We start from the raw sequence: 24,535 nt of genomic DNA on the forward strand, positions 1-24,535 counted from the left end.
TTTAATAATCCTTACAAGGGATTGGTCCGACCCTCTATCCACGGTGCAGAAGCTCACAAAAAACGACCCAGTTATGGAAAAGATTGGGCTCTTGTGACACAAAAAAACAACAGTTTAGAAAAAAAATATTGACAAGCAATTTAATCCCCACGATTGAAAATGCCCCCAGAGAGTAAGAGCCTGAAGAGTAAAATTTCTGCCACAAACACACCAAGCTCACACAAACACACACACACACTTGACTCGCACGGATGCAGCCTCGATCTGTAACCACTTTCCATATAGTGTGTAAACTGCTCTCAAGGACTCCTGTCCACTCGCTTTCAATGAACTGTTGAGAGACATCCAGCAGGCAGCGGTAATAACTTGGCTTCACCGCCGCCAAGGCCACCGGCTAATACAGCTCGTTTACCACAGTAAATACACAGGTTCTCCAAGTAAAATGGAAACACAGACATGCAAACACACACACTGTAACTACTGATCTCAACGGTCCTTTCAACCAGACCAAACAGAGGGAAACTAAACTTTCTACATGGTGTGGAGGGCCCATAAATATTTACTAACACGCTCCGTCAGGAAGCAGTTTCTGCTTTAAAAAGTGACGTTTAACCGTCTTTTTTATTCTGTTTTCTCGATATCTTTCCCAGCATGAGGTGTGAAGCTTTTATAGTGATTTCTCCAACTGCTATTCTTTTGTTTCCCTTCCTCCAATATTTCTGCTCCTTATGTGACAATGTGTGAATAAAAACAAACAGAAACTATCCAAGACTTACTCTCTTGTCCCCTCTCCTTGTTCTTGAGCAGCAGCAGTTTCTGCTCCCTCTGCTGTTTCTCCAGCTCCTGCTCCAGACGGTGGTTCTCCATCTTCCTCTGGTGCTCCAGCAGCTCCTGCTGGTGCTTCAACGCCAGGAGCTCTTGTTGCTGCTGCAGGGAGGAACATCACGATTGTGTCAGCAAAAAACCTCCAGAAATATATCAAACTTTTTGTAAGGAGACACTTAAGCTCTCCTAGTGTGGGGATATTATGTCTCTTTGTTATGCAATGAAACAGAATGGAGACATTTGGGATTAAAAAAGTATTACTGCAGACTTTTAGTTGGCGGGGCCCATACTGAAAGATGCAATACTTGTCTTTATTGGCCAGTTTGGATCGTTTATTTGTCATTCATTCAGCCGTTCAGTCTTAATCATCTTGTCGCATCTGTCTTCAGTCACCTGTCTCTCCTGACTGAAACGATATTTTTCATTCTTCCTGCAGTCACATTTATCACACATGCAGATTCATAATTTCCTTTCATTTTCAATGTTATGAGCGCTCTCATTTGGGTGATATGTTTTCTTTAAAGTTTGCCAAAAATACACTGTTTAACACGGAGAGAAACTGAAAAAAGGCATCATCATTGAAACTTAAACAGTCCTTGAGCAGATAATAATGAAAGTTTCCGTTGGAAAAAAGTAACCAAAATTAAACTTAAAATTGAGATATTTCTTCACTTTATTCTACAGGTCGCATTTAAAATGTGTCAAAAAATAAACAGTTATTAAACCATAATTGTTGTTGGTGATTTTTTTAGTCTCATTCCCATCAATTTCAGAGAAGTACCCAAGCTAATAAATCACCAAAAGAACGCAAAAAAGAAACAGGCATTATCGTCAGAGTTTTAACATTTCTACGGTCCTTGAACGTATCATGTATGACGATCGCTTCTGTTAGAAAATGCAGCCAAAACAAAGCTGAAAGATGTCATATTTAATCAAAAACACTTGATTCTACATTTAAAAATTTGCCAAAAATAATCCATTGACAGAACTTACATTCTGTAAAAAACGTTAAATTCTGTGTTTCTTAATAAATCGATGAGACCATGAATGATTCTGCTAAGATGACCGGTCACGTGATAAATATTCACTGAAAATCAGACAGAAGAGCAGGTTGTTTACACAGAGCTGAGAGGAGAGGACAGGAGAGGAGAGGCTTTAAGTAGGTTGTAAAAATGCAAATAGTTGAATATGTATAGCATTTGGAGACTCAAAACACCAAAAACTGTTGTATATATGAACTCTATTTTACTATTTTTGATGGCGCATTAAGGATATTATAATTATCCTAGAAACAGGAGTTTAGTTGGGTGGGGTTAGAGGATATGGACGATAAACTCCAAATACATATTGTAAGAAAATAAAGTTCCTAAAAAACGTCATTTATGACACAATGCGTCTTCTTTCTGATTCATTTATTTGAAGAAAGACTTTACATTTAATTTTAGTCTATGTTGCTTTTTGATAACTGCTTATAAATAAAAAAATAATTTATATAGTGACAGACAAAAATGTACTTTGAACATTGAACCCTGTCGCGCTGCAAACAAAAGGTTCTGATGTGCAATAAACTGACTGCAGTGGAAGAAGTTCTGCTCTCAAACCTTTTCTGTTTCTCTAAGATCACTTCATGAAGATAGATTCTCTTCTTCCTCCGATCTAAATGTAATTAATTCATTACTTTCTCCTCTTTAAACAACTATTTACATTCCACTCCTGGTGTGCTTAAGTTGCCAGCTGAAATAATTAAGTCTGACAGCTGTTTGAAGCAATAAAATAAAACCTTTGCAATTCTATAAAAACCTCAGGCCGCATGCTTAAGCCTTTAAATAAATATAAACAATTTAACTGGGGATGAGGCTTTGGGAAGACACATAATCCAATCTGCTCACTTCCTCATCACTCCAGTGGAGAGAAGAGCATCTGTTAATTGCTTTAAATGTTTTAAAAAAACTGCCTTCCCCAGGCTTTTATTCTGAAGGAACAAACATGAGCTTTTGTAAACAAAAAGGTCAGGAATAAAAATCTGTCTGAAAGCCAAAATGTGCTCTTGGTCTGATTGAAATGTCCTTGAATGAGACTCAGACTGTCAGTGAGTCACTGTGGATAAAAGCATCAATTACAAACACACTGAAAGCTGTTTTCAGCTACATTTCTTTGACCTAAGGCACCAAATCAAGATTACTCTTTAATGTGTCTGTAATATAGAATAAATAGACAGCTGTCTGTGCATAATGACCTCTTCTTCTTCTTCTTCTTTTCCACAATATCTTCACACCCAATGGCAATATTTGATCAGTTTACTGTAACTAGTTGCAATCAGCTTCTAAAATAGACGCTCAGTTGCCGGGACGTTGCTGGTGTGTTTACCGCGAGGGCGAATCAAATGTTTGAGACGAGTCTGCGAATAAATTAGCGGCTGAAGGTGAGAGGAAGGTGAGGCGGGGGCTCGTGAGAAAAGCACATCGGGCTGTTTGGCGAGCCTCCAGCCCCGGAGCCTCCGTCCTTTTTTTGTGTTGTTTTTTTTTCAATCAACGTTGGGGATAGGGGGGATTGAGTGAGTGGGAAGGCTCAAAGTAACCTCCCCACCCACATACAAACACACACACAAAACCCCTGTGGCTCCACAGACCAGAGATGTACACAGACATTTTGCAAAGAAGAGCTCCGAAATTTAACGTGCGAATTACCAGAAAGTGGATGAAAAAGGAGGAACCTAAGATTGAGGACTGGGTGGAGGTTATACATAATATTTATGTGATGGAAAAAATAACTTTCTCCGTGAGACTGGAGGAGGACAGATTCAAAAGAATATGGAAAAATTGGGTAGAGATCTGACTTTATCTGAGACCATTAGAAGGAAAAGTACCCTGGTTCGTAGCTACAGAAGTTGAAAAGTTATGTTTTTTTTAATTTTATTTTTTATTATAATTATTTTATTGTTTTTTTGCTTATTTTTTATTTCTAAAATTTTGCTACACTGGAACAAACTGCTGTTTGATTAGTCATACTTTTTGGATGACATTGGATGACTACTATTTCAGTTGCACAATTTTATTGGAGTGAATAAAAATGTAAAGTTAATTTATATCTGATCCAAGATGAACGATGGCAAGTGTAATCTGAAGATGCATTATTGGAGGGGTTTGATTTATGTTTACCAGATGTATGCAAAATGTTTGTTAAAATGTTCAATAAAAAGAAACTTAAAAAAAAATGAAAAAAATTTAATGTGCGGCTGCAAAACTGGGCTTGTGTGTTTGCTGACATTCAAGAGGATGTGTATGTTTTAATGCCTGTGTGTGTGTGTGTGTGTGTGTGTACACAGAGGCAGTGAATGGGGCTGATTGAGGCCGGGCCTCCCTGCTCCGGCTGTGCGTCACTGGCCTCCACCTGAGTGGTCCTGCAGCCCCACCACAGGCCAGACGGCCCTTCAGACTGAGTCCCTCGACAGCACGGGGCGACCCGACAGTCCAACAAGTAGATACTAGAGTCTTAATTAATACCAAAAAAAGTACAATGTGAAATGTGCCTGGAGCGTCTGAAGAGAGCTTTTTCATTACAGATGGTCTGCAGGAGAAGACATGAAGAGGGAAAAGAGAGGAAAAGGAAATAAGGGAGAGCAAGAAAGGAAGAGTAAGCGGGAAAAAGGACAAGAGGAAGTAAGGAAGAGGAGAAAATGGAGAAAGCAAGGGAGACGAAGGAGGAAAGAGAGAGAAGAAGGAAGGACCACAACATTGTTCATTTTAATCCCTGGTACAACTAAAGGCAGATTTGTTTGGTCAAACATAATGATAACAACAAAAATAGCTGATAAGAGTTTAATTTAAGAGCTGATATCTAGACATTTTCCATGGTTTTCTTGATAAAAACGAAAATCATTATCAAGAAAACCATGGAAAACGGCTAGATATCAGCTCTTAAATTAAACTCTTAGGAGCTGTTTTGTTGTTATGATTATATTTGTCCAAACAAATATACCTTTAGTTGTAGCAGGCATTAAAATAAACAATAAATTGAAGAAAACAATAGTCTAATATTTTTTTCTATGACTGTAAGCCTTGTTTTAAGTGAACTTTTGAGATGTGAAGTAGGGTGCTTTCAGTCTAAATTGAGAAAAAAGGAAGATAACTGTAAGAATGGAAGAGAAGTAAGAAAGAAGACTGAAAAAAGGAAGTAAGGAGCAAGGAGAAACGTTAAAGAAAGGAAAAGGAAAGAAAAAGGAAGTAAGAGTAGGAGGAGATGAAAAGAGGAAGGAAAGTAGTAAAAGTAGAGCTCCGGTATAAATCAAGTTGAGGAATTAAAATCATTACATTGAAACTAATGTAATCCTGCACACTGTGATCTAATCTCCAGCCCCCACAATCCATTTTTAGACTTTCGTTCTAAGTAGTTCAGCTGAATCTGCGTGTATTTCAATTCACATTACAGCAGTAATATTCGGGGGAAAAGAACAAACAGTAGAATATTTTTATATGACATTTGAGCCCCACGGGAGCCGTGCGCTGCTCTCGCGGGCCCTGATGTATTAGCGCTGCAGCGTGTGGGCGTGCTGAACTAGATTCACTTTGTATTTCCAGGTCAGTACGGTACGGGCGGAGCTCCGTCTGCTGCAAGTCAAACACTTTCTCTGCAGATTCAAACATGCTGCGTCTGGACGCGCTGGATGTTTCACTGGATGCTGATATTTATAGTGCAAAAGTGTAGTTACACAACACACCAGCAGTGTTACACTGTAAAAAAAATTCAGTGTAAGTTTGCAGTTATTTACGTTTTTTTTTTTCAGTTTCTTACTTTATTTAAAAATATATATATTTGGCGACACATTACTATATTACTGCGTTGTTGTATAAAACTGTTCACAAATTAGAAAAATTAAAAAAAAAATTACTACATATTAACAGCACACTGTAAATCTTTTCAGTGTGCTGTAAATAGTCAGTAATATTATATAATATACTATAAAATATTAATATAATGTATTATGAGGTAATACACTGTATTTATAAAATACTGTAAGAAATTGGAAAAAAATGTTTTAATTACTGTAAATTAACACTGAAAAGTTTTATAGTAATTGATCCATTTTACAGTATTTTATTAATACATATTACTAGAAATAAATTTGCATTATATTACTGTGTTTTTGTAAATTTACAACAAAATACTGTTCAGTTTTGTTCCTAAATGACTAAATATTTTCAGTTACAATTTTTTGTGTAAATTTACAGTAATTAGCTGGTTAAATGATATAATGGCATTCTCTTAAAGTGCTGTAATCTCATATTCTTTCTCACATGTTGCATTGCAAATAACATATTTGTCCATATTATTTCTCCTGTTTATATGTTTTGCATGTTTCTATTCTTACTATTTTTTATTTATGTTGCTGTCTATTTATAGTTTATAGTTTATATATATTTAAAGTTTATAGTACTTTGTTATTATGCCCCAATACACTACTGCTCAATCCTGTTATGTGAAAACCTACTTGCCAATAAAACTGATTCTTACTCGGACCACTTAAACTTATCACCTAAGGTTCACAGTGTACAAAAGTCCGTCTTTGCCACATTTCCTGGATCTAAACTTGTCTTCTTGTCGCCGTAATTCGTCCCTGAAGTTGAAGCGAACGAAACCGAAGCGCCTCCTTGTTCTCTGCAGAGTGATTTAAAGCTGATGGAGCGACTCTTTGTTGGTGAGTTCAGTGTGTTAATGAAGAATCCTGTGGCAGACTAAATCAAGAGCTGCCTCGGCTTTGTTTCCTAAAGTTTTAAATAGGTTTCGAGCTGCTGCTGTGATTCTGGATTGTTTCCTGTTGGAGGAGTTAAATAAAAACTTGTTCTTTTTGTGAAGCTTTAATTGTGTTTGTTTATGCGCGTTGGCGGCTGCTGAGTGTGTAAAGCTTTAATGATTGATGATGCTATATTTCCTTGGGAATAAAAAGGCCACAATGTACTCAACCTGGGAGCAGGCAGATGTGCTGCATGTGCACAGGAACCAAAAAAATCAAACTAAATTAAAAAAAAAAATGCAAACAACATACCTTGATGTGTTCCTGGAGCTGGGCCTCGTGCTGGCGGGACAGCTGCTCGTGCTGCCGCTGGAACTCGGCGATGAGAATCTGCCGCTGGATCTGCTGCTTCTGCTTCAGCGTCAGCAGCTCCTGCTGCAGCTGCTGCTCCCGCACCGACGACCCCACCACCCCGCCGCCGCCGCCGCCGCCCGGGCCGGACGACTGCTGGCCGGTCGGGGAGAGCGAGGACACCTGCTGCTGCTGTTGCTGGTGATGGTCCACGCGCAGGTCCATGGGGATGGCGGCCGGGGGGAGACGCAGGGGCAGCGCCGAGTTAATGTCCACTGTGGGGACAAAAGGAGGGAGACAGGAGTTTAATTAACCCGTTCAAGTCGGGAAATTACCGCATCTCTACCATTAAAACCGGGGGCACTGTTGTGTTATTCTACCATTAAAGCCGGGAAATCAGATACGTCGTTTTGTAGTATCTGTAGTTTTTTCCACCGATTTTCGGTCTCTTGGCCAATGAAATGCATCAGAATACATGTGGGAGTGTCGCAATGCAACATGGGACTTTTCCAGAACTTTGAAATCATCACCAAAAAAAGACACAAAATGACCAAAAAAAGACACAAAATGACAAAAAAAGACATAAAAACACACAAAATGACAAAAAAAAAGACACAAAGTGACCAAAAAGACACAAAATGACCAAAAAAAGACACAAAATGCCAAAAAAAAAGACATAAAAACACACAAAATGACAAAAAAAAAAAAAAAAGGCAAAAAAAAAAAGACACAAAGTGACCAAAAAGACACAAAATGACCAAAAAAAAGACACCAAATGACTAAAAGCAGACACAAAATGAGAAAACATGTGAGAGTGTCGCAATGCAACAAGACCTGTATGGATTCTTTGGATGTGTTTACTGCATGATTACCTTGATTGAATTTAACCATTTTCCACAATTGACCTTTAGGTATACATTGATGTTACCAGACCATTGCTGAATAAATGTTAACAAAAGAAAAGAAGGGCTTAGTTATAGGGTTGAGATGAGGGCTTAGTTATAGGGTTTTGTACAAATTTGATCTTGCTTCCAAACTTTTGGCCTGTCGTGAATATAATATTAAAACTATCCATTTGAATGCTGAAACACTTTATTTAAGTTAAATAATGCATTTCTGGAAGTGTTCTTAGATGTTTTATTCAACGTCTCCCTGTCTATTAAATTCAAAACCGAACACACTGTGAACTAAAGATCTCTGTTTCTGTGCGTCACATTGATTCTGTAAGGCACCTTGGTGTTTGAGTAGTTCGAGAGACATTGTGCAGCTGAATGGGATTAAATCAAAGCTCTCTAAAATGTTATTTAATGCGTGTACCTGCTCAGGGAAGCAGAATGGAGGTTTATAAAAAGAAACCTGTTGGCAGCACACTGCAGAGACATCTGGTAGCAGCTCTGGCATCAACTCTGAGGCATCGGAGGGTTTCGAAAGCAATTCAAAGCTGTTTGGTTTTAATTAATACATTCTCTTACACTCACAGGCTTTTTTTAAGTGAAGAAGTCTATATAGAAACACTTTGGTCAGTGTGTTCATTTATTTTAAAATGAACAGCTTCCAAAAAGTAGCCAGTGCACGCACCAAAACACACAAATTTCACCCAATAATCGGAACGTTATGATACAAATTGTGAGATAATAAAATAATTACAATACTAAACAAGCAGATCGTGCTACTCCACTGTCAAGTTCACGAGTGTGAACTGTTAGCAACATGACGTCTTTAATACACGCTTTTATTTTGACAATCTCCCTGTTTAGCTTCTTGGGAATGTTCATGATTAAAAGATCATCACTCTTTAAGTTAACCAGGAAAAAAACATTTGCACTTAAATGCAATGTGGCACTTTATAGTGAACAGAAGGTCTGTTTTTATTCCATGTATTTAAAAAGAATGGACTAAATGAATTGGTAAAATCATATTTAAGTTGTGTTTTGTGAGTTGATATAAATGTTAAATAGGCAATTTACAGCCCGAAGTCACACAAAAAGGAAACGCTAGAGCTGGAAATCCCGTCTAAAAAAACCTTAGTTTGTTATTTATCATAAGATATGTTTAGTTTAGTGGTGGAATGTTACTACAATTTTGAGGTACTTTTTACTTTACTTGCGTATTTCCACATTTGCAACTTTATACTTTTTACTCCACTACATTTAGACAGCTTTAGTTACTTTTCAGGTTGAGATTTAACATATAAAAACATCAGTTAAAAGTGATGACGCAACTATTTAATTTACATAAAAGTCAATTAAATAGTTAAAATTAGCTTATAAATAATATAAAAAGTTATAATAATCTAATAATATATTTAGAATATATAAAACAATCTGAGTGAGGTCATTCTGCATAACAAGTACTTTTACTTTTGATACTTTAAGTACATTTTGATACTTTTACTTCAGTAAGTTTTGAATGCAGGACTTTTAATGTAGCGGAGTCATTCTGCAGTGTTGCATTAGTACTTTTACTGCAGTAAGGTGTGCAAATACTTCTTCCACCCCTGATTTAGATTCACTTTTACAAAAAAATAAATATGCATTGTTTTGTGTAGATTATAGACTATCTCACAAATAAAATGTTGCAGATTTTCACTCATTTTGCCTCAATCCCATTGTTTACAATAAAAACATGTGAGAATATTGCGCTGAATGGTTAGCTGAGTGTATAAAACATGTTAACAGCCATGTGCAACATGATAGATGCCTGTAATTGAGAAGCATTGACTGTTATTTGACCTGCCATCGCAAACAAAAGCTCTCCATCTAAAGTATCTGTCGACGGTAATCAATCTGATCTCTGCGTCGCTGTTGTGGCGCTCGTTGGAGATACCAGCAAACCCTGACCTCTGACCTCTTCGTGAAAGAGGTGCATCTTCTTGTGGGAATCAATAAAAGCTTCACATCTGCAGCCATGAAAAAAAAAAAAAAAAAAAAAGCCCTGATGCAAACACACGAGCCATGACTGATGCTGCAGTTACACGCGACGTCTGACAAAGATTGCATTGACCTGGTGAAGTGCAGACCTTGAGCAGGGAGCAGCCACCCACAAATCACCGCACAGGAAGCCTCCCAATCACGCCGCTTCCTCCCCATTAAATCTGAATAAATAGGAGGCGATTGGCTGATTATTTACCTACATGTTTGCAGAGAGCGCGGCGAGAGCCAGAGATACTTGCCTGTTAATAAAGAGGCAAACACGGCATCACTTAGCCACACAAAAAGCACATTTGCAGTTGGAAGCACGCAAAACCTGTGGAGCTTTCTACTGTTTATTTTTAGGATATTTCACTTGCACTCAATCCTTCTCACAAAATCACACAAATCAAAGTGTCAAAGCACCTTTAAGAACGCCTCAGTGATCATAAATACACTGTAGTTGTCAAATAGCCACTCAGGGCCGCTGATGTGAGAGCTGTCTAACAGAAAACAGACATCTCTCCTGCTAGAAGCGCCTTTATTGGAAAATTGCTAATATCTTTTCATTTCAACTCCAAGTTTTGACAAGTATCCTGCATGCATCTGTTGGGCCCCGACTTGATCTATGATGCATGGTTCTCAGAGACATGCCACGTTTGAAGAATAAAGCCGTAAAGCATTTTCAAAGAAGATCCTTTAAATAAACTGCAGACGTACGCTTGGAAGCATCTTGTCCAGATACTGTAACCGTGCATCCAAACAGCTTCACTTGCCTTTAAAAACTTCCTTGTTGGTGTTTTTGTGCAGCAGGTGAAACGCTCCCAGCAACAATGCATGCAACGGGTCCTTAAAGGGACAGTACATATACACTACCGGTCAAAAGTTTTAGAACACCCCAATTTTTCCAGTTTTTTATTGAAATTCAAGCAGTTCAAGTCAAATGGGCTCCCAAACAGCTTGAAAGGGTACGCAGGTAAGTGGTGAACTGCCAGAGGTAAATAAAATAAAAATAAAAAAAAACAAAAACTGAAAAATAATGTACATTTCAGAATTATATAAGTAGGCCTTTTTTCAGGGAACAAGAAATGGGTTAACAACTTAACTCTATGGAGTCTTGGGCTATTTTGTCCATTTTTTAATTCTTTTCATGTCTTTGTAAGTCATTTTGTGTCTTTTTTTTGGTAATTTTGTGTCTTTTTTTAGTCATTTTGTGTCTTTTTTGGTCATTTTGTGTCTTTTTTGGTCATTTTGTGTCCTTTTTTAGTCATTTAGTCCAACATAAAATGTGATTTTGAATCTTTTTCTTACTTTCAAAACACTATCATGCTCAATCAAGAATTTTAAATGTTGCAAATGTGCATTAATTTCAGAGTACACTGAGACATTAAACTGCATAATTTTCAATTAAATTCTGGAAAAGTTGGTGTGTTCTAAAACTTTTGACCAGTAGTGTATTTCCTCTTATTGTTTGGTGTGAGTTACTAAGATGTCTCTTGAATCTAATGAAACTGGAAGACACTCAGCTTGAAGAGCTCAAGGCGCCAAAGAAATACAACAGCAATGTCTCTTTCCAGAAATCATGAGGCGGTTACTCAAGATAATCAGCAGATCTGGGTTTGAGCATTTTTATGTAGGAACTATTTGGATGTTTTGACTAAACTATGCACGCCAAAAATAGTTCCTACAGATCTGTGGATGATCTTGAGTAACTGGCTCATGACTTCTGGAAAGAGACATTCAGCACTCTCTTGAGAACGAAATAAAGAGCTGTTTCTGTTTGCATTTGCACCATAAACAGGAACGTTGAAGTTGAGCTCAGAGAGCTTTTCACATAAAAAGAATCAAAAACTGTGTTGCATGTCCCCAGTATATGGTGAATGGTAAATGGACCTGCACTTATATAGTGCTTTTCTAGTCACTTTGCGACCATTCAAAGCGCTTTACACTACAGACTGCGCTCATTCACCCGTTCACACATTCATACTGGTGGCAGAGGCTACCCTACATGGTGCCACCTGCCACCAGTGGGAATTCGTTCCGATGAACGCAGCAATTTGGGGTTCAGTATCTTGCTCAAGGATACTTCGACATGTAGGCTGCCATGGCCGGGGATCGAACCACCAACCCATGTTCCTCTTTAGCATCTGTCTATTTGTCCATGTTTCATTCCATTTATTTTGTGAAAAGCTGTTTTTAAAAATGACCAACCAATCAATGCACAGTTGCATTACTCACAAGGTTCTTGTTGTTCTGGAAGGGGAAGCTAAAAAGTTCCTCAAAACGGCTTTCTAGGAACTACGGTCATTCCTGGCTCCTGTTTTGTGGACAGGTGTAGTCTGCTAGAATGAAACATGAAACTGCCCACAACAAGATCTGTAGATTATTTTGAGTACCCAGCTCGTGATTTCTGGGAAGAGACATTCGGTGTTGCCAAATTAAAAGTTCTGCAGACTTCCTGGGAGGTACGGGCAATGGGAAGCTCTCAAGAACTTAATAAAGGGCTGTTTTTCTGTTTTGCATTTGCACCGCCAACAGGAACGTTGAAGGGGAATGAAGGGTCAAAATTGTACATGCCCAGTCCCAAATGTGTTCAGTAAAGCCTGGACTGGAAAGTGTCGGCCCATTTGTCCTTGTTTAAATCCATTTATTTCATTAGAAGTTTTTTGTTTTAAAACAGCTGCAATGGATGTGTCCAATCAATCACTGTACGGTAACATTACTCACAAGGTTCCTCTTGTTCTGCGAGAGAAGCTACAAAGTTCCTCGAAGCGGCTTTCTAGGAATTTTTCGTGGTGCAAACACAATTTAAAAAAAGGGTTTCTTGATCACCTTCCAGTCCCTTTATCTTGAAGAAAAACTTGACTTTTTAGCGTCCGTTATCTCCAACACTTGCATCAAAAAAATCTCTTCAGGTAAGAGGAAATATATGTGTCTTTGATTTTTGGGTAAATTGTCCCCTGAGGGGCTTCTGTCATGTGAGGGATGATAACAACATGTGAGCCAGTTGTCGGCACAGTCTTCTAATCTACCAGTGAAAAGTAGTCTATTTGTTTCCAGCCGCAGGACATGAGGTTTGATATTTCCCTGACATTAGATGACTTCTTTCATTCCCCCTTCCTCCTTCCTCTACTAATTTCCTTCCGTGAAAAAAAGCCTCAAGCTTTATTTTTATTTTTCTGCCATTTGTGAATCTGTCTAACAAGGTACCCAATATTTAATTAAATACAGCGACGCCTTCAGTTTTGGCTGTTCTGTGGCCCCTCGCTCGTGTTCGAGGCGATGGCGGTTTACAGTTTGGCAGCTGATGAGACGAGAAGGGAAGCAGAGAGTCGGCTTGTTAGTACAAACTGACTCCTACAATCGCGAATAAACCCGCTGAGAAAGTTTGCATGGAAAGGTTTTGATTGCCGATCTGAAAAACTGTAAATAAGAAGTTTTCTAAGTTGCCTTTCTTCTGCTTGTGTCACAGTTTTACCTGGATCTGTGTGAGTCACTTTGCAGAGACTGTGAGTCATGTGTCTCCAGCTGAAAGTCTCAAAGACTCCACATTGAGTCTTCAGGGTCACTTTCAGGCTGACGTCAAAGGTAAACATGCACCAGTGACGTCTGTTGAAATAAAAAAGCTGCAGTTTTCTTCCTTTTCAGCCCTTTTCACTTATCTAATATTAGTTTGATAGCATAATAGCGAGCCAGTCATTTTCTACGTCAGGCCAGGAGAGAAAAGAGTCAGGATGTGATGGTGACAGAAATCTGCACTTGTCAAAGCGATGCGGATCCGATCTCGGCTCATGCAAATCCATAACACAAAAGCGTGCACACAAACACACTCTCTCTCTCTTTCTCTCTCTCCCCCCCCGTACAAAATGTTCCTCTCCGGGTATCGAGTCCCTGACACCAACACAAACAGCCTCGCGCACTTATTGGCGGTGACGCACGCACATGCACAAACGCACCTCATATGGCGTCTCTGTCACACCGGCAGCGCTAATTGCTTGCCACACAAAAGAGGGACGCACAGAAAGAGAGGTGGGAATGTTTGTTAACGTACCCATCAGTGCTCTCCTCCTCCACCTCCTCCTCCTCCTCTTTTCAGCAGCCTCCTCTCCTCCTTATCACTGCACCTCCTACTCCTCCTCCTCTTCCTTCTTCAGTCTGCTACAGAGAATGACAACACGCTCCCTCTCTCCTCTCCTGCTCATCTGACTTCTCCTCTTCACCTCCGTCACTTTTTGCTCTCTGCTCATCCCCTCTCCTCTTTAACCTGATGGGCGTCTCTCTCTCTCTCTCTTTCTCTCTCCTCCCCTCGTCCCTCGTTTGCCCAGTGGTGACATCACAGGGCAGTCTCAGGCATGCAGCCTGTTTATTCTGCAGCCCTCTGCTTTTCCAGGAACTAACGTCACACACACACACACACACACACACACACACACACACACACACACTCTCTCTCTCTCTCTCCTCACCCTCTCTGCTCTCTTCCCCGCTCGACCTGCTTTCCTTGCTTCTAAGGCCAAGGAAAACCCTGCATGCCGGTTGTAGTGCACTGAATATCTCTGCCTCCTTCTCCCACTTACTTGCAGGCACCCCCCCCTCCCCACACACACCCCACACACACCCCATAATACCCCCCCAACCCCCCACCCCTCTCTCTTTCTCTCATGTGGTTTAATACCGTGTGCTCAAATTCCTGGGGTGGAATTTGCCTGCATTTCCCAAACAAATAAAACCACAAGATGGTTCTCAGGTGAAGTCGAGGAAGGACTTTCCCCGCAGACATTTAAATACCGGAGCATCTTAATCAAATCAGGGATTAGTACTGGATATAATTGTTTCTTTTTTTAAACAAAATTATGTCTGATTGATCGTCATCTCGGTCTTTATTATACCATTATTGTACAGGCTTTTATTTTGACATTTGCTTGCCTGTAATTAGGGAAATTATCAGCTACAATCAGCCCGAAAGGGTTGAAAACAGAAGATTTTATTGGTTTAACAAATGCTTTTTTTGTTCAAACTTTAAACCGTTATTTTTAAGTCTTTGTTTAAAGAAATATACAAAATATTTTTCCAATACTGTGTGTAAGCAAATTTTTGCAGTGTGTATGACATTGAACCTATTAAAAATAAGACAAAACAATAAGAGAGAGTTTATCTTTGTAAAAAAAAAATTTTACAGGTGAACTAGATCAGACAATATACTCCTTAAAACCCTTAATTTTCCCTATATACCTGTTTCATCACATACAGTTTTAAAGAAAAGTGCAATATAAGTGTTGGACAAGATGTGTTTTCTTATCTTAATTTATACAAACATAAGTATATTTGGGGTTTAGCTGGACACTCTTAAGCTATATGAATATGCATTTTTTTATTACGGTATTTATGTTGGACAATTCACTAATTTATCTCATTAGATTTGTGAAAAACTGTGGGCATTGACAAGATTTTATGGATACCAGTACCATAACTTATTCTGCTTATCTTTCCGATTCTTTATCAATTCCCTTATTGATATCTGATCGATTTTCTGTGTGGAAAAAAGTAGGCCAACTGTTTAATAAACCCTGAGTCTGAGTGCAGATTAATGAGAAATGTTGCTGAGGTTACAGTAGTTTGACTTTTGAGCACTAAAATCAGTTCATCCTTGAGTCTAAGTGAACTTTTGTGCCGAATTTAAAGAAATTTACAAAATAGTAGTCTACAGCTGCAGCACAGGCGACTTTAAAGTTCAAAACATGCACATAAAGAGACACTTGACTGCTCAGAAACGTGCACGGCGATGCACCGGCAGCGCAGAAGAAACCATGAGAACCCATCAGTCTGACTTGGCTGCCACTCGAGGTAGATAAACTCTGATATCAGCTCATCTCTGTGTACACGCAGTGACGTCCAACACGTCGCACAGTTTACTGATGAGCGCCAGATTGAAGACAATATGGGGGCACTCAGAGAAAACCAAAACAAAGGCAAACGTGCCGTCTCGGGGGAGAGCCGGGGAGCTCTTACACAACTGACGACCTCGCCTGCGTCGACACGAACGAGTTTGACGAACGTCAGCGGCTTCGGTTCAATTTGTCAGTTCAAACTGAAGGTGTTTTCTTAAGTTTCCTGAGCGGAGACCTGGCACGTCTGCTCCTATTCTCCTCACTCCTTTCAGCTTTTAAAAAGCTTCCTTCAGCTTCGATATGGAACATTTTTGAAGCGTGAGACGATGTATGAGTCGAACTTCTCCTGTATTCACGGCATTACTACGGGGTTGTTCCACTCTTTGGAAGCTTTTATTCCTTCATCTGGACCTTTTCTCCTCCATCCTCCTTCTTCTCCGTGCCCTGTCCTCCGGCCCTGCTCTGCGTCCTTCCCTCTTCACTGGCTCCCTCCCACCTCTCTTCCCTCCATCTCCCCGCAACAAATCACAATCTGTTTACAAGCCCTCGGGCGCACTCCACAACTCTTCTGGCTCCAATTGCAGATCTATTTATACCAGACAATGCAGAGGGCTGGCGTCTCTGATTTGAGACTCGGTTCGCCGAGTGTATATCCCACGGTCCGACTGCCTGAGCGCCGAACTCGTTAGGCTTAATAGATGTCACACTGAGCGGCGCAGAGCTAGTTAGAGAGGCCTCGGTAAAATGTGATTTTTTTTCTTAAAGGCATGCAAAAAAGATGACAAACAAGAGGAGATATTCTGCACATGGTTTGACAGTGAATTTAGCAGCAGGGTGAGATGAGAGGCAACAAGTAGCACATCTGTCGGTGGTGGAGAATAGCTGCGGTCGGTTTACTGATTGGTCTCTGAGGGTGCGTTGCGTGAAACATCCGCCTACGTTACTTTCTCTCGGCTCTCAGCTGCTGTGAATCGGAGTTTTGCCTCCATGCAAACTCCTGGAGATGATAATCCTGCTGATTGCGATCACCGTGACCTCTTAAAAACAGCACAGGACACATGTCTGACAGGGTAGGGAGAGGAACAGGGGAGGGCGTGACGGAGGGACGTGTAAGGGTGCAGCGAGTCTCGTTCTGCCAAAAAAGCAAGCTGCGGCTTGTCGCGGTCTCAATGACATCATGCAACGGTCTGCAGCGCCGCAGCTTAAGAGGAAGGAGACGGGTGAGTGTGAGGCAGAGACATAACACGTGAGAGGTAGAGGGGGACGACGTGTGAAGGTTGAGGTGCAGAGCGTGCAGGAACGTGTTCAGGTCTATAACTGTATATTTTAAGCACGCTTGGCCTCAGTGAGAGGTGAGAGGCTGAAGCGTTTCCAGTGTCGAATCCGAACAAAATCAGATCGAAGAGGCAAGACGACCAAGTCCAATCCTTGAACAACATAAAGTTTACGGCTGAGACACTTTTTTACAAAACATCAATGCAAAAAGCTAAATTTAAGGTTTTTTGTCTAATTTCGTGTCAAAATATCCTATTTCAAGACATCTTAATGTGCATTTTCACACATTTTTTAAAAACTTATTACAAGCAAAATGGCTCTTATTCATTGTTTTTTGACTTGTTTTTAAGTGTTTCCAGTGTATAATGCAAAAAAAAAAAAACTTTCAAATTGCTGTTTATTGTACTTACTTCTATATATATTTGGTTATTATTTGTGTTTTTCATCTTATTTTCTCAATATTTCTTTCTAGAAATAAATTGGTTGATTGGTTGATGAAATGTACAATAATTTTATACTAATGTTAGGTATTCATCAATAAAAAGAAAGCAATAGTAGAAGTGTATGTTATTCCATCTGAAAAATTCACTATATATCGGTAATCAGTATCTGTTTTGGGTTTAAACATCCTATATCCGTTGGTTTCTAGACAAAACAACCAATTTAAAAGACCTAGGGTTTAAAGAAAAATATATTATATAGACCAAGCAATTAATAAATCTATTAGAAACATTTATCAGCAGACTAATTGATGATTTTTGAGTCAATGAAACATCAGAAAGTAGTGAAAAATGCCTATTCTGAAGGTGAAATCTTTAAATATGTTGTATATAAAGAAGGAAGCCAAACATCTTGAACGCCCCCTGATGTCTGGCTGCATTATAGGTCATAAGCCCCGCCCCCTCCATGTTAGCGGATGAGCCAAACTAAACTAAAAAGTCACGACAAAGAAGGTTTTTATTCTTATCACTAATGGATGTGTAAGTGTAAATTTTTCTTTTAAGTTTGTTTTTTAGTTATTTAACGCTAATTTAAAAAGGGGGGTGTAACATCATGATAGAGAGATTTTGGCTTCATTTTTGTACAATGGGGTTAAGTGGAAACACATTGTTCATCTTTACATAGCAACGACTCAAATCCAACAATATCACGTTCACAGCAAAGAACAATCTTGACATCTGAAGCTCGAACTAGTAAATGTTTCACTTTTACTTCACAAGTGAGGGGATTCAACAAACTGCTGTGAAAATATATTAATTTTCTGTTAACTGATTCACTAAAATGTATTTCAAGATAAAAAAACTGTCTAATAAATGCTTCTGCGTCCTTGTCACGAGGTCAAGTTAATTATTTATCCTCTGAACGATATGTTTGAAATGTATGCTTTCTTTGAAAGCATACATAAATACACTTTTCATCGTAGAAGGAAAATGTAAAAACTGTCATTACTGTCTTCGACAGTCCTTGCATGTATCACAGGAGAGGAAAGTTTCCTGTAGAAAATGTAACCATAATGAAGCTTAAAATTATGATATTTCTGTCAATATCACTTTATACCACTTCTCGTTTAAAACGTTGCAAAAAAAATAAAGCGTTTGCACTAACCAGATCCTGTTAAAATCATTAAATTCTGCTCCTCAGAGACACTGCGAAGCCATGATTAACTCTGCTGAGATAAACGGTCATAAGACAAATATTCACTAAAAAATCTGTTTACACAGAGCAGAGGGGAGAGGACCGGAGAGGTTGTAAGTAGAGGTTGTAAAAATGTAAATATTTCATTATGTATAGCATGTAGAGACCCAATTTATTCCCAATATTCTTGAAACTTGGGAAAGTGTTCTAGATATAAATTGCATTTTATTCAAATTTTTAAAAAAAAATTAGTTTAAAAGGAGAAATTCAACTTTTTCTTTGATTTATGTCACTATAACTATGTTGTTCTGCATAAAAGACAAGTGTGAGTTGTTCTCACTTCTAGCCCTGATTGTGCTGATTTCATAGAGGTGCATGACTTGTATATTGCAGTTAAATATAAGGCAACAGTGAGCCAAATGTAAAATAAGGCAACAGCTTGGTGTTCAGAGGGTTAAATAAGCCGTAACTACTTTGTATGGAATCAAACTTTGAGCCATGGAGCTTGCTGCAGGTGAGCGACCGCAGCTTTGCATCCCAAAAGAAAAAACTCACAGAGATCTGATTACATGAAGAGGAGATGATGAAGCATTTAATTGCATTTTTGCATTTTCCAGGAGGGAAGCTGTTCCGGGGCTGCAGTGGAGGGAAGTTCCTCTTTAAACAGGTGCGCTCGCATCCACACATTGCGGGTCACACAACGTAGAAAGGCCCGCGGCAGCTCCGTATCCAAGACAACAGCTTTGGAGAATATCTGATGAAGTCACTCCAGTGAATTTCAATATTTTATCAGCTTCGCCGGAGGCACGCGGAACACAATCCCCCAACAACAACATGAGAGAGCGTGTGAGGCTTTGGGACAGGGGGAAGAGACTTTGGGTCAAAGTAAGGAAGAAGTTATTCATCTGTTCTTCCAGAGCAACAGGCTGCAGAGTGCTGCTGTGAAACAAACACTCAGCTAAAGAGCAGCGCAGGGCGTAAATTATGAATCACTCTTTTACTACTTCCATTATTTTTTAAGGGGAAAGTCCAAATCTGTGGTGAAAAATGAAGCGCACGGGACAATTTAGGCTTCCTCATTATGGAATTAGATAATGCATTATGCATATATTACCTCAGACTCATTTCTCCTTCAGATTACCTCATCTCCATCTGTGCCCCTTTTTATTTCTGTATGGAGGAAGCTACTACACAGTGATGTTGTGGGAGAAGATCTGCAGCACATGGGGAGACAGAACCTTATTTTTTGAATATTTCTGAAAATTTCTTCACATAAGAAAAAGCCAGCTCTGATTGTTTAGGGACTATCTCATCTCCTGCCTCAGAAACTTGCAACAAACACATGCACAATTTCTTGTTTTGCTATATATATATTTTTGGCAGCCGTTCCTCTCGAGACAACAATTTTACATAAGCACACAAACAGAGCGCCTACATTCAGGCAGCTGTTTCTCCATTCAACAAAATGGCACTGCATAAATAAAACGAGCATGGACTCGTGTTATATTAACTGATTTGTGATGTCACAGTGCTGCTATATAGTGTCTTCAGTAATTGGCCCGTGATAAGCAGACACCTTTGCATGCAAAGTCACACAGGATGTGGTTAATAGTGAAATCACGTAGGTGCAGGCACACACACAGGCTTTACAGAAGCTCATGCACACACACACACACACACACACACACACAGTGTCCAACCTGTTGGGATGTGGTTGAGCGCCGATGTCTTCAGAACCTCCAGCGGCTGCTCCTTTCCCAGGATCCCCTCTGTGGGAGAGAGAGCACACTCCGCTTCAAATATGGTCCGCAACATTTGAGACAAGCTTCCAGCTACAAACTAATCTGTTAAGAGTCAGCTCCGAGCGAGCCGGAGGGGCTTCAGGTCATCTGCAAAGCTGCGAGCGCATGCCACGGCACGGCTACCGCCACCTGAGCGACCGCCGGATCCATGACCGGCGATTGGAGCGAGCTGTGCCGAGACGCTGGGCTGCAGAGGTTGCGCTAAAATAAGGCGGAAATCTGAGGGATGCCGAGGGGAGCAGCCTTCGTCGGCTTCCCGTGTGCTTGTGTGTGAGTTCAGTGTGCGAGAGGAGGGATGTTGGGGCTCGACTGATACTGCTTGTGCTCAGCATAGCAAATGTGGCTGGCAGCAGCAGCAGAGAGGGATGAGGAGGGGGGATGGAGAGGAGGAGAGGGAGGGAGAGAGGTAAAAATAGCTCACACTTTTGTGTATAACAGCACATGTGGAGAACGCGCACACACACACATGCAGACACAAAGACACGGTGCTGCTGCCGTTGCTGCGCTTCTCTCTTGTGTTTCTGTGTGTATGCATGCGTGTCCGTGGGTGTGTGTGTGTGTGTGTGTGCAAGTGTGTAGGCTGTAATTATAGTGGCAACATGAAAAGGCTTTTGTAGCTGCCGAGCCCTGGGAAGACATGGCTATAAAAAGCAGAGCGACAGAGAGGGGTGGAGGAGGAGGAGGAGGGGGCGGAGGGGGAGGGGGAGGAAGGGGAGGAGGAGGACGCATCGGGGGGAGAGGGGGAAGACAGAGGTAAGGAGGGGAGGAGGAGGAGGAGGAGGAGGAGGAGGCGATGGGAGAAAAACAACGAAAAAAGGGAGGAGAGGATGGAATTGACATGCACCACGACTGCACACACATCTGACTACAGACACACACATTCTTTATATACATGCATGTATTTTTAGTAATCATAAGCACCTGATCCGTATATATCGGGAGGCTTACAGACATCTAAGGCGCACAAACATGCAATTATTCCTTTGGATGGGAGATGAAAACCCATGTAAAATCCCTTTGGAGGAATAAAAGAGAGGAAAAACAGGCGAGCGTCTCACTGTGCATGATCTATTTCTGGAATTCTCTCTGGACCAAACTGGCACATACACACACACACACACACACACACTTAATTAGCCATGAAGCTGGAGGATGCATCGTGCGCTGATTATGTGTGTGCATTCGTCTCGCACCACCTTGCATGAATGGCTGCACCCATGATGCACCAATCCCTGTGAGGACTTGGGTGTGGACTTGTCACGTTTTTGAATTAATCTCTGTGTTTATTTAACTCTCACACTGATGTGAAACCTCAAAAACAGGTGGGGCGCGGGTCAAATCAGCGGTGGACTTAATGTAAGGAAATATTGTATGAGCATACGAGCCGCCACTTGTCCCTGCATCCCCAAAACAAACAGTGATATCTCTTGACGAGCCCATTCAAATGACACACACGCTGCCGGGGTTTTTGCAATGGAAATGAGGTGTGCGGTGACACCTGTGGCTTGGAAGTCACTCTACTCCGGCTTTTGCGCAAATTGCTGGTAGCAGCTTTACATCTCTGACTTAAGTGTGGGGGAATTAGGAGGTGGGGTGTCTTTGTCAGCGGTTAGTTCGACAAAGCGTGTAAGCTTTCAGTCCAGACCGCATGCTTGATACCTGAGACGCACGTGGCGGGAGCACAGGTGTGTACACACGCCGACGTATACAACCAGCACACTTGCAGAGACGATAGCTTGGCAACAGGGTCCATCAATCTTGGATGTAGCCTAGTTACCCAGCAGCCCCCTCCTCTCTCCACTCTCTCTCTCTCTCTCTCCATCCTCCTCTCTTCTTGGTCCCACTGGGGAAGCATCGGGAGACAGGGAGCTATAAATAGCCGCGGCTAGCCTTAGGCAGAGAGTCAGTCAGCTCGGGCTAATGCAGCTAGCGCTCGCTGCAAACATGCATGATATGATCGGCGGAGGGATGCAGGAGTAATGAGCTAAATGGTGGAGAGCTCCGTCTGCCGCGTTGCTAAATGCAGTGACAGTTTGACTCCGGTCTGCATGCTGGATGTTGACTAAGGCCATTGTTACGCAGGAGAAATGAGATGTCTGTCTGTGCCACTGTTTTACAAAGAGACACAGTGACACGGAGAAAGAGAGGAAGGATGCTCCAGCCTCATTACATTCAGTGCACTTCCGTTCTGGCTGCTTCGTCCAGGGTGACTCCAGTGAGCAAGGTGAACCAGACAGGAACAATACGATTAATCAAACACGCCTCTCCTTGAAGAGCCTTTTCCTCTGGGTCGCAAATTTGCTTCCCCCCGAGGGCACCGGCTGACGTCATGGCGGCTGATAAAAGAGAATGGGTGACCCCTGTGTGAGCCGCCAACAGTTTGCGTCCCGTGAACAGTCGGAAGCAACCATCTGACCCTCATTTCATGCTGGGAGAGTCGGAAAAACACAGCGGTAATGCAATTTGGCGTGGTGTCTAAGTGCTTCTTTGTGCTTCTCTATGAATGCCGTCATTTGATATAAAATCACAAATTAGTTGGGAATTGGTAATTAGACTGCGGGTGTCTGTTGCGTGTCCAAAACACATTATAATCATGAGGTCAGTAAACCAATAAAAAGACCAAAAACTAAAGCTGCAGAGATGTTGGGACATCGACTCGGTCACAAAAGCATGCAAGAGTTGGTTTCTCGGTGTCAGCGCTGACGCCAATGCCTGCAGTTCAGATTTATCTATTTAATATGACGGTGACTGTTGGAAAAAGATTTGTATGCGAGTTATTAGCTCATTTATAATTTAAGGGGAGCAAGTTTAGAACTGCTATTCAAACAGCAGCAGAATAAGCTGCATCTTCATTAGGAGTAGCACACTGGAAGTGGATGAAACCGGCAGAGAAGTTGACACATCTGACTTTTAATAAGTTGAACTTTTCTTTCTGATTGACGCTATTTTACCCACACTCAAACTGAAATAAAACTTTGACAATCAGTGTGTTTCCTGCATCTAAACTTGCAGTAGAAATTGCTATTTCACTTGTTTTTTTTGTTTGTTTTATAAGATTTCTAGTTTGTTACTATGCATGTACTTGACTATTGAGATTAATTTCAAACCAGACTTTTAAACCTATTAGAAAAACAGGGGAAAAAAGAGCCCTAAGCACACAGAAAAATGTTTTAATTAACAGCCTGCACAATGTTCTGGTACAGGAAAAGTCACTGAGAATACCAACAGTTCATTTTCTTCCCCATTGTTTCATTTTTGCAGCAATGGGTTGAAAATCTTGGGGGTTTTTTGGTCAATTTGATGTATTTTGATGAATAATCATGTGATCATATTGTTTTAAACACATGGAGTCGAAAATGTATCGAAGTATGACCATTTATGATATTTTATGCAACATAATAAAACAGTGCAACAACACTAAATAGATGGTTTGGACGCCCAATGCATTCTGGGACTAGAACCCGACAGATATATCAGTTGACATATATTATCAGCCGATATTGGCCTATTAAAAAGTCATAAATTGACTGAAACTGAATAGTGATTATGTTTATTTAGCTTTTTATTTTATTCCCATTTATTATTAATTTCCTCAGTTATCATCTACAGAATAATAAAGTTTGATGCATGATGAAGTAGCTCTGTGAGTACATTTGCAGAGTGGTGAAAAATCGGTGCACAACACCCATAAAAAAAGGTATATTTTCATTCCAGCTAAAAAAAATTACTATATCGGCCACATATATCTGTTAACAATGAATTTCCCTCTAAAATCAGTATCAGCATCGCTCTCAATATCAGTCTGGCTCTACCACAGGCCCCTGCAGTGATGCAGCGCAGCAATAATCATTTAGAAAAATGGATAATGCATAAATTATGAACTTATCCTAACTACACAGATTCATATATTTAGTGATTATGGATGTCCATGATGGTGCCGTGCATTGGTTGCATTAAGATTTATGATGCAACTGTAAAGCCTTGCTACAGCCAACACCCACAACATGTGCAGAGTAATGGTGCACCATTTAATACACTTTTCTTGACTTTTTTTAGATATTTCAAGTCCCATTGATGATCAGGTTACATAACGGTAGTATTTCCTGGGTGCCCAGGCCA

At 40.5% G+C, this 24,535-nt stretch overlaps 1 protein-coding gene across 2 annotated transcripts in view; it reads right to left on the reverse strand.

Annotated features, from left to right (window-relative positions):
* Positions 1–24,535, reverse strand: part of LOC131962889 (histone deacetylase 4-like) — a 73,800-nt gene that overhangs the window by 35,703 nt on the left and 13,562 nt on the right. The window contains exons 2-4 of one of the 2 annotated variants that reach the window (XM_059327989.1): positions 20,315–20,383; positions 6,869–7,182; positions 777–927 (exon numbers count right to left, since the gene is read on the reverse strand). In XM_059327989.1, coding sequence (XP_059183972.1) covers positions 777–927; positions 6,869–7,182; positions 20,315–20,383 — 534 coding nt within the window. Of the gene's footprint in view, positions 1–776; positions 928–6,868; positions 7,183–20,314; positions 20,735–24,535 lie in introns of those variants that run through there. The other variant, XM_059327988.1, reaches the window with a different exon arrangement.

This window comes from Centropristis striata, chromosome 24, assembly GCF_030273125.1.
Source record: "Centropristis striata isolate RG_2023a ecotype Rhode Island chromosome 24, C.striata_1.0, whole genome shotgun sequence".
In the NCBI taxonomy this organism is placed as follows: Eukaryota; Metazoa; Chordata; class Actinopteri; order Perciformes; family Serranidae; genus Centropristis; species Centropristis striata.